Source organism: Propithecus coquereli, unplaced genomic scaffold (assembly GCF_000956105.1).
Source record: "Propithecus coquereli isolate 6110/MARCELLA unplaced genomic scaffold, Pcoq_1.0 Scaffold381, whole genome shotgun sequence".
NCBI lineage: Eukaryota > Metazoa > Chordata > Mammalia > Primates > Indriidae > Propithecus > Propithecus coquereli.
Window position 1 is genome coordinate 1470789 of NW_012149519.1, and position 11318 is coordinate 1482106.

Below are 11318 nucleotides of genomic sequence, written 5' to 3' on the forward strand. Positions count from 1 at the left end.
CTGAGACCAAAACGTTTGAGAATCACTTCTGCAGAACATACTGTAACATGTTGCCTCTCCATAGTTTACAGTTATGTGTACTATTTTGTTTCGTTTTTTAATTTGGTAGGGAAAATAGATTCCCTTTTATCTCCCCAAATCTCAAATGATTTCTCAAGAAAATACTGAATGTATTTCAGACAATGGCATAACTTCAAATTTTAACTTTTAAAACAAATTCTTTCCCCAATTACTCCTTTTCATCCCTCTCCTGCCTGTGCTCTCTACTCCACTGTGATATCTCAGTCCTGGGAGGATGGTAGAAAGCTGAACAACATAGTGTGATCTCAGAACTCTCCTTCTTCTATCTGGGGTTTTAAAGAAGGGCTTGGACCAGCATGAAGCTGAAGTCTAGGAGAGAGCCCCCTCTCAGGACTTGGGAGCACACACAAGGTATGGACCATGCGATGAGCCTTGTAACATACGTCCTCAAGGAGGTGATGTCCTGAGATTGAAGGAATCTCTTTTATCATGTTGTTTTCTGACAAATTCTGTTCTTCAAGACCCACAAAGCTTTCCTAAGTCCCAGAAAAAATATTGATCCCTTCCTTTTGAACATCACCCATAACCTCTGAACTGTTAATTTTCTTCAATTTAGCCCTCAGATCTATTGTCTTAGAATTGTTCCCAAATAATAATGCTTAATAGAACATGAACTATCTTTCTGCCCAAAACCTGCTCTTTCTGTGTTTATTATTCATGAATATCCATCCAACAAAATGCATATCAAATGCAAAAATCTGGGCATCATTTTTTATTCCTCCATCTCCATGGAACTCTCACTCTCTACTTACATAATCTGTCCAACGACCTCACCAACAATAACTTTATTTTACAAATGACATGAGTGAAACTTAGAGAGGAAAAATAGCTCACCCAATGTTACTCAGCTAGTAAGCGACAGAGCAGGGTTTCAAATCCAGGTTGTATGAGTTCAGAGACCAAGATTTTAACTACTTTATACTACTTATTTTATGTACTTGGCAATATGTTCTCCCAGCAGTAGCAACGGCACAGCAATAACAACATTAACATCTATAACAATAATGACAGCAACAACTACCATTTATTGAGTTTTTAATATGTTTCACTCAGTGTATGGGGTACTTTATATGAATTTCGTGATTGAATCCACACTCTGTCCACATGTCCACTATACCACAGTGCCTTCGTACATGACCTCCTTGTTATAGCTCTAGATCAGATCTGTTCATTTACATCTGAATCTAGTTTCAGACAAAATTAAAAAGATGTATGTGCACAGAAGGAAGTTATACACATCTGAACCGTTGCCCTTATTTCTATAAGATGTCAAATAGGGAAAATTAAGATATACCATCTTTAAAATTGCAAATAACCATTAAGATGTATTAAATACTCATTGACTCAGTAATTCTACTTCTGGTAATCTAGTCTCAAGGAATGGAGAAAAACTATGTACATGAAATGTTGATTGTAGTATTATAAAAATAATCATAAGAAATTAAAAACACAAATAAAGTATCCCATAATAGGGAATTATTAGGTAATTTGGGCGGTATATATTCCAAGGGATATTATCTATCCATTCACATGATGACTATGAAGAGTAAGTAACCAAATGAAAGTCGCTTGTGGAAAATATGAACCGAACGAGAAGGATACAAAATTGTTTCTATGCCATAGTGATCACCAATCATGTTCTTAAAAACAAGAAACTAAGAAGCATATGAAGTAGACTAGAAACATCCAGGTAGCTGGAAATTATTACGGATGATTTTTCCCCTTTATTTTATATATTTTATGTAGCACTATAAAATTTATTCTTATAGTTAGAAGATACAATGAAGAACTGCAACAATGAATTTCTTCTTACCAGCTTTTTGCAGACGTCCTCTCACTATTTCCAGCCCATCATTCACCACATCTCTCAAGTTTTCCAGGGGCTCTGGGAAGGCTGAGTTGTTCGTCATCAGGACGCTGATCTCGTAGGTGCCATTGAGGCAGCTTTGACTCACCTGGGAGGACCAGAACGTCAGTCCGGGCTGGAAAAGCAGTGACCACAAAGCCAAGCCCAACAGTGGTGTCTTCATGACCTTGGGTACATCAGAACCATACTCCTTGTGCCCACTTGCTTTGCTCTGGGCTTCGAGGGAGGCAGAAAATCCAGACGGAGAGCCACCAGCTGAGTCCCTCAGTCCGCTCTTGTCCACGCTCCGTTCTCGTCATGCCCCACTGGTCACATGGGCCTTGGAATACAGCCTGCTGCCAGTAATTAGCTGCCACATTATGGTAGGAGATAAACCAAAGTTCACTTTGTGTGTTTGCACACAGAAAGGACAGAGCTATAAACAGAGATTACCCGGGCCTCACCCAATAAAAATACATCGGTTTGTGACCTATCACTGGGAAGAGGAAAAAGAGGAAGAGGGCAGTATATTATACACATAACGAGCTTTGTGAAATGGAAAATAAAGGTCAAAGAGCTTTAGGAAAGCATGAATATGATGGACTATGGTGTTTAGTTTTAGCTGGATTCCAAATGGAATCCTTAACTAGGAAGAACTGTGTTTCAGCCACCTAGTCAGCAACTCTTTATTGAGACTTGACTATGTGTTGGGCATTGGCGAGGCCCTGCAGGGGCAACCACGAATGATATAGACACATTAATGTCCTCATGGAACATGTATTCTAATGGGAGAAGATGAATGTTAAATAACTATGAATAACTGAGTTCAACAATGAAAAAAAGTGCAGAGTGCTATGGGAGCACAAGGCAGATTAACATAACCTATTCTAGAAAGTCAAAGAAGCTTTCGTGCAACAATGTCCCCTAAGCCGAGCTCAGAAGGATGAGTAGGCATTAGCTCAATGGAAAGAAAGGAGGGCATATCAGGCAGGGGGACAGCTCATGGGAAGACCCAGGGGTAGGAAAGGGTATAGCGAGTTTGAGGAAGTGAAGCGACACAGCACAGCTGCAGTGGGGAGAGCTAGGAGTCGTGTGGCAATGGGGTGGCCAGAAGAGCAGACCAGGGCAGGCCATGGAGTTTCCCGCAAGCCATTAAGTATTTGGGACTTTATCCTAAGAGTCAAGAAAGGGACATGATGACAAGAATTTTGAAAAAGACTATTTAGGCTGCAGTGGAAGGAATGCCCTGGAGAGAGGCAGGTACGGGAGCAGGGAACTCACCAGGAGGCTCTTTTCTGTGCTACAAGGGAGAGTAAAGGAAGACCTGGGTGAGGATGGTGACAGTGGAGATGGGTTCAAGGAATATCTGAAAGGTAAAATGGGTGGGACTTGATATTCGATTGGATTTGGGGCATTAGGAAGAGGAAGGAATCTAGAGAGTCCCCTGGTATTCTCGTGTAGGTAGGGGTAAAGCTGTTTACTGGGTTCTGGAATCCTGGGAGGGGAGCAGGTTTGAGGGAGAAGATCATGACTTCTGTCTTTGGACATGCTGATTTTAAAGTGTCTGTGCAGGAACGAGAACAGCCCCCGTGGAGCCTTGAGAAGAGAATCTGTATTTAAATGGGGCCTGGGAGACAAAGTCTGTGTGATCAATCAAATAATGTTGTTTACAACATGGACTTGAGGACCCCTATGGCGAAATTTGTATTTTAAACCTCAAATTGTGAAAAATAAGTGTGTTAACTAGCATTACAATCCTTCTCCAGAAGTAGCTCTATTTGTAATTTAAACCTCATTAAACAAAATATGTGAATTGCTGATGAGTTCAACCAATCCAAATGGAGATGACCAACCAAAAAAAAAAAAAAACTATGAAACCTGGATGGCCACACATCAGGTCACTTGAGTGGCCTTTCAGGGACCTTCTGTTTCTCAGCTGATGGACGGGGAGTTGTATCCCTCCTTACAGGGCCAACAAGGATGATGGACTTACTCAGGACACAACTCGGAACAGACCCTACAAGTGATTATGGAGATTTTGCCTCCCGAGACAGGACAGGGATTGCTTTGTATAACACCGGCTCCCTTGGCTTAGCCTTGCTGATTCTACTGTTCATCCCAGGTAAAAGAAAAAAATGTATTTTGAGCCATTCAATAAATCAAACATCAATGGATAGAATTAGTAAAATTGAACAGTACAGTAATCATGGTTTTTTATCATTTTATGTGAACATGATGAATAGGCTGGTTCTAATAATCTACTCAGTTATTGAAAAAAAAAACCAAAAAACAGAAGTTATGCTTCTCTTACCAGTAGAGGAGAGAAATAGAGTGATAACCACTTTTGTGAAGGGGAGGTAGAGTTATGGGAGGTATTTTTAAGAATGAAAGCAGTTGACTCAGAGGAGAGGATGAGGTGGAAGACACTGGAGACAAGAGATAATTAAGTGAGAATGGCCCAAAATAATGAGAAGCAATGGAATTTCAAACATGGCGGGAGGGCACAATTCTTTATTAAAGAAAGTGCTGTAGGATGATTGATATCCATGTATATTTCTAGACATGTGGGCTAGAAGATGAGGTAGTTTGTGTATGATGGTTTAAATTTACTTTCTGAAGAAGGAGGTGAGTCATCTGTTGAGAGTGAAAGGAGAGTTGGGCTAGTCAGATGTTTGAGGAGAGAGGAGGAACTTGAAAAGTTACTGTGAAGAGCGAGAGAAGCGATCGATAAGAGACATGTCATCGGTGGCTCAGCAGTAGTGAGCGGTGTGGTTAGTGACTGCAAATTTATCGTGGCCCCATTCAGCACAGTTTTGTGATCTTCTCCAGCAAGTTCAGCTGCTGAAGAGCAGAAAAGTGAATGGTTGGGCATATTCGGGTGTGAAGTTTTTCCAGGTAGACACGATGAAAAGACAAATGGATTAAAAAAAGATTGAACATAGTTGAAAGACTGACTATGGAGATGGAATATGAAATCCAGAGAAGGAAGTTAACGCAAGAAGGGAGTGAGGAAAAGGCATAGAAACCAGATTTGAGGGGCCAGAAGATCTGATGAGGTAGAAGGGCATCCACATCCCACACACATTATTTTTCTGTTAAAAATCTAAAGGAGTTGCACAGTTTTGTTATTGGAATAATATAACAGTTTTAATTTTGCAGTTATATTTTCATGTTATGGAGCCAATAATTTCCCCCCTGGTCTGAAACATCTTGATAGGCTTTTTAAACTCTCAGGGATCTAGACAGTGACACAATGACCCTGAGGAGTAAGGATGGAAAATAAACAGTGAGAAGGAAGCCAAGCTCGTTTACATCTGGCACCCACAACCTGTCCATGAAATACAAGGAGAGAGAATTTAAATTAATGTGTTTGCCAGAGAAGCAGAAGCTAAGAGTCAAAAAAGAACAAAGCTGTAAATTTGTCGGGAAAGACAATTTGACTATATTGGAGACGTGAACATGAAGGCTCTTGAGAATTCTTGGAAAAAATTTAGAAAGAAAGCTGCAAGGGCAGGTGGCAACATGAGCATGAAATTAGCAGGAAGGATAATTGATGCAGGAGGTTTGGTTTTTATCATGAGAGAATGGAGAAAGTTGGATCACCAAGTGTTCTGGTGTCCTGGAGGCTTAAAAAAATAAAAAGGTCATGTATTTGCTCTTGAAAGAAGGGTGATTAGGAATAACATAATAGTTTTACAGTTTACTTCTTTTGAGTTTAACTTTAAAAAGGGAAGAAGAGATGACAGCAGTTGAAATGCAAGTTTCAAATTCCTTCTGTTCCTATTGAAGGGTTTCTGGAAGTGGTGTGTTCAGATAAAGAGAAAAAAAGTCCAAATTAGAAACAGGTAAAGAGCATGGTGAGGAAGATTGCTGAGAGGATGGAGAGGGCTGAGGACCTAAAATGGAAGGTCGGGGAAGTTCGATCCAGAAAAGTATGAAAATATGGAACCTGATTAGAGGACAGGGAGTTTGACTTCATCAGACTATGACTCCTCTGCTGGTAAGTGTTTAATAAATGTCTGTCTATGAGGCAGACAACAAACAAACGAGACATATATACTTAAAATAGAAATTATTGGGCTTGAAGGTAAGAGCTCAGGCAATCATGGAAGAGCCACTGAAATGAGAGTGGGAGAAGGCTCAAATGCCAAAAGAATTAACACCTGCCATTATTCAACACCTACTGGGAATTTGCTGCTCCAACTGTTCTCTTTATATATATATACATTACCTTGTTTCATCTGCCCAACTCTCTTTTGGAGGGTTTTATTTTCCCTATTTTATGGAGGAAGGAAGCTCTTCGGATCCCAGATCACATGTTGGTAAGTGGTAGAGCCAAAATTTGGTCAGTTCTGCCACATTCCAGGATCAAAATTCTTTTGACTCAGAGCTTACTGAGACTGGGGACTGGAGCTGGCTAGGAGGATGTGGAGTTCCTGGAGGGCAAGGAATTAGAACAATTTAAATAACAAAGAAAGAGTTTATAGGAGGAGGATGAGGAAGTTTGGACAGAAATAAGACAATGTGACACATAAATGTATAAAAGACTTGTACAAGGATAAAAGACATAAGAGAGCAAAATAGGTAAAGAGAAAATGGCAAAAATCGAGAGTGCTAAATTTATAAGGGTATGATTATGGGCTACATGAAGCATCTTGTTTAGTTAGCATGTATATATATATATATATATATGGATTTCCTCAGTAGCTGTCTACACTTCCTTCCTGGGAGCTCTCATCCATGGCTTTACATAATCTCTATATGATGAATGAGTTTTTAAGTTTACACCTTGAATACTGATCTCTTCCTGAACTCCATATTCAAACATCCAACTGTCTCTTGATATCTCTCCTGGGATGTGGAATAGGAGTCTCAAACATAGCATGTCTAGAACAGAACTCTGGCATGCAACAGATTTCCAGGTGAAAAAGGGCATTAACAACTACAACCATGAGGATTGACAAGGTGAAATGGAGGAGGATACCTGATAAGAGATTTTACTCTGCTTGGTATCTAAGACACCAGTAGGAGGCCAGGCGTGGTGGCTCAACCTGTAATCCCAGCACTCTGGGAGGCTGAGGTGGGAGGATCCCTCGAGGTCAGGAGTTTAAAACCAGCCTGAGCAAGAGCGAGACACCTGTCTCTACTAAAAAATAGAAAGAAATTAGCCAGACAACTAAAAATATAGAAAAAATTAGCCAAGCATGGTGGCGCATGCCTGTAGTTCCAGCTACTCAGGAGACTGAGGCAAAAGGATTGCTTGAACCCAGGAGTTTGAGGTTGCTGTGAGCTAGGCTGACACCACAGCACTCTAGCCTGGGCAACAGAGTGAGACACTGTCTCAAAAACAAACAAACAAACAAATAAATAAATAAATAAGACACCAGTAGGACTGTGGGTCCTTACTGTCACCTTGTACATAATGTCTGATACAGAGCTAGGCAAGAAAGAAACATGGGACCTCTGACTATGGGGCTATTAGTCACACCCTATAGATACTCCCAGAGACCAGTTTTTGCAAATTCAGAAGTCATATACAGGAATACAGAATGAGGTTTTGGATAGCAAATCCAGCAGTGAGACTGATCAGCAGAAGAGGTGATAACCCAGGAAATCCTTACTAAAGAGCTGTCTCTCCATCCTATAGACAGAACAAATAACCAAAGAAAAGTTAGCAAAAATGGCAACATTTTCATTTTTCCTTCTTCTAAAACAGATACTTTGGATCGCCTAAAGGTTGGCCAATCCACTGGGGGTATGGGTCCTTTTCTTCCATGGGATTCCTCTTTACTCTGGTATGATGGACCCAAGGTTTTTACTCCTGACAATTTCAATGAGGTGTGAGTGGTTAGAGGCACTTCATAGGGTTCCTTCTACTTCTCTGCCAGTTGTTGTTTGGGTCACCTGGTCTTCTGGTTTAAAAAGGGTGGAGGGGTGCCTCCAACCGGGGTGATGATGTGAAAGAGGCAAACTCATGCATAGTGGTTAGTACTTACCTTGGGAAGGGTCTCTCATAAACTATTTCTTAGGGGCTTAACTTAAACCTGCTTCTAGAGGGTACCCTTATCTGGAGAAGGACAAACCTTATCCCAGTTTAGATGGGTTTCCTGCATCAATTCCAAGATGCATGCAATTTCCATTCTAGGTGTAGAGCTTTGCTTACTTGCTGGGTTACCTCTGGTACAAAGGAGGGTCCATTATCACTCTGTGTGGAGGAAGGGAGCCCATGAACATCTTGATGACCTGTGAGATCATTGAGTTCACTGTGTCCAGCTCCTGGGAGAAGTAGTTCACCAGGTTCCCACTGGGGGATCCACTCAAAGAAGCTCATGGGTGACCACCGGATATAGTGCAGCAGATTCAGGCACAAACAGCAGGAAACAAAGATCTCCTGCTCCCCCTAGTGGACACCACCATGAAGTAGCCAAACATGGTGATACCTTGCAAAATGCCCAGGGCTCTGTAGATGCTTGGACAGACTAGTATGCTTTTGGGTCCTGTTGACAATGGGGTCATAGATCCAGAGACTGAGCCAATAGTTAGAAGCCAGGGCACCAATGTGGTTACGCATGAAGAGGAAGATGCTCAGGAAGGAGTGAACAGTCCAATGGCCTTCATGTAGTCCCAAGACATGGACAGCTTGACCTCACTGTCTGAGCCTTGTCTGATTCCATCAGCTTTCAAGTCTCTTCCTTCTTGGCCCCAGCTTGGCCATGCTGTTGTGGTGCCTGCTGATGTTTCCACTGTAGCTATGTCTGCAGCTGCCTGCCCATGGCATCCATCAGCAGCCTGCCATTCTCCATCTGCTTGGCCTTTTTCCCCGGGCTGCTGATGCCTGTCATCCTGCCATCCTCCGAGACCTATTTCTGCTCTACACTGGCATATGCCTGCAGGAACTCAACGAAGGCCCTGTCCCAGGCCAACAGCTCCTGGTAGAAGCCCATCTCTGCGTGAGTTTCTTCAGAAGGATTCTGGTAACTTCAGATGCTCTCTCCTTTCGATAAGGAGATCTCTCCTTAGATAAGCCTCTACCCAGCCTGCAAAGGTATCTACTAATACAAGTTTGAAGGGTGGGTCCCTACATATTGGGTTCCCTATGAAGAAGGTTGCTTTTCTGTCTTTGGATTATTTTGAGCACACAAATAGTTTGTTGCAAATGGGGTCCTCTTAAATGAGGTCCCACCAAATCCATGGGCATTGTGCCCATAATGGGTGCATTCATGTAGGTGCCTCATAAAGGGCTGAACCAAGGCTTTGGGTCAGGAACCTGCTTTCCTTCCAAATGGCATCATGAACATGCACAACCATAAAAGAATATTTAGAGTCCATATAAATGTTTACCTTTTTCCCTCTGGATAACTGAAGAGCTCATCCAAAGCAACCAGCTCAGCTTTCTGTCCTGAAGTCCCAGGTGGCAGTGCCACTGCTTCCAATACTCATTGTTTTGGGACCTCTGCACATCCAGCCCCTCGTTGCTCATTGTCCATAATCTGCTCCCATTGGTGAAAACATCCCAATCTGGTTCTGGCATCAGCTGATCTGACAGATCCATCCTGCTAGAATAGACAGCCTCCAGAACCTCTGAACAGTCATGCAGCAAAGGTTCATTCTCTTTGGCTGGCAACAGGGTGGCAGGATTGAGAGTAGACACAGTCTTTAATAACAACTCACAAGTAGCTACTACTGCCCGGAGGCAAGGAGGCCATCCTCTCACAATATTGTCCAGTGGCTTTGACAACTATGCCATTGGCCGTGGGATGTCCCTTAGCATCTGTACTAAGACTCCAAGGCTCATTTTTTGTTTTTCATGAACATATAATTTAAATTCTTTCTGTGAGTCAGGAAACCCCAAAGCGGGGCACTCATAAGACTCTGCTTTAGTTTTTCAAAGGCATTTTGACAGTCTCTGGTCCAGATCAGGGGCTCCACATTTGTCCCTTTAAGGGCCTCATACAAGGTCGTTGCTATTAGTCTAGAGTTTGGGATCCAGATGCAACAGAGTTCTGCCATTCTTAGGAACCTGCACAGTTGTTGTGGGTTCCCTTGATAATTTGGAATCCCAGATAAGTAACCTGCTGTTTGGAAATCTTTCCAATTGCAGCTTCTGCAAGATCCCAATAAGCCCTCACCAAACAGAGCAGGAGAGTCTTTTTAAACCCCTGAAGCAACACAGTCCAGCAGCGCCACGAGGCCACGCAAGTCCCATGATCCTGTCATTCAAATGTGACTGAGTACCATTCATAGTCACTTGTACAATATCATTAATGGCACATAGGTCCTGGATGAATCTATACTCATTAGTATAGGAAATTTAAATTCTTTCTGTATGTACCAGGGTCCTGTCAGCCTATACATCCTTACTCACTTTTAGAAGCTTCTTGCAAATGCTGTAATGATGTGCAAGTCTGCTGAGGCAAAACAAACTGCTCCACTATGGCAGCCTCTTGGATGCTTCACCAGGCCCTGGTACTCATCCAGCAGGAGCTTGGTGGCATCCCCAAAGGTGAGCTTCTGCCATTTCTGGAATGGCTCCTGTTGCTCCCGCTGTTTGCCCATGTCTGCCGGCTTTGGTGGTGGAAGCAGTGGCAGGAGCAGCTCCTTGCTTTGGCTGTGGCTCTCCAGGGTCCACCTCCTGGGCCTGCTGCAGTGAGTTCCTCAGCCAGCACTTGCTGACAGCTGCCTCACCACTGCCTCTTCTCCCCTGTCCTCCCCACGTGCAGCTGGTACCAGGGGCCAAGGTGGCAGTTGGGTGGGGCCTGACTGCTTCTGCCCATACCGCTTGGCACCAATCGAGTCCCTTTGTGAATTGCACCTGGGGCATCTATAGGATATTTGGATTGGAGCTGCTAGTGAGGCAGGGGCCCCTGGGTTCCCTCCTTTGTCAGCTGAGTTGTGGGCTTGAAAAAAACCATTTGCTCTCCTGGGGGTTTCTTGTTACTTGGAGCCCTTTGCAATTTGGGGGCAATGTTCTTTCCAATGTCCTTCCTTTTTACAAAAAGCATGCTGATTGTACATCAATCTGGGTGAATTTTTCCACCCTTTCCTTTTGACTCTCTTTAAGGATCCTGCTGGCTGTCCTTACACATTCAAGCCCCCTATCTGATATTGCCATAATGGAAATTTCTCTGCCCTGGCTATAGGTGCTCTGGCCAAATTGAGTTCCCTGCCAGGTCCTAGAAGGAGAGACCATTCCTACTTCCCCGAGTCATAACCTAGTGGATGTGGGACTGAAGAATTAATTCCAGTCACACCGTTCCCAGCCCCTCCAAGATGCTGACTCTGGAAGTGAGCTGGCCCCCCCATGGATCACCCCAGCTGCAGTGGGTGTTGTGAGCACCCCTGAGAGCCTGGCAGGTGCCAATGTTTCCCTGCAGTGGGGAGGCAGTTGGGT

At 43.1% G+C, this 11318-nt stretch overlaps 1 protein-coding gene across 1 annotated transcript in view; it reads right to left on the reverse strand.

Moving 5' to 3' along the window:
* Positions 1-2202, reverse strand: part of GUCY2C (guanylate cyclase 2C) — a 126612-nt gene extending 124410 nt beyond the window's left edge. Inside the window, exon 1 of the mRNA XM_012652161.1 lies at positions 1895-2202. Within this exon, the coding sequence (XP_012507615.1) occupies positions 1895-2111 (217 nt within the window). The 5' untranslated portion in view covers positions 2112-2202. The remainder of the gene's footprint in view (positions 1-1894) is intronic.
* Between the last annotated feature and the right edge of the window lie 9116 nt (positions 2203-11318).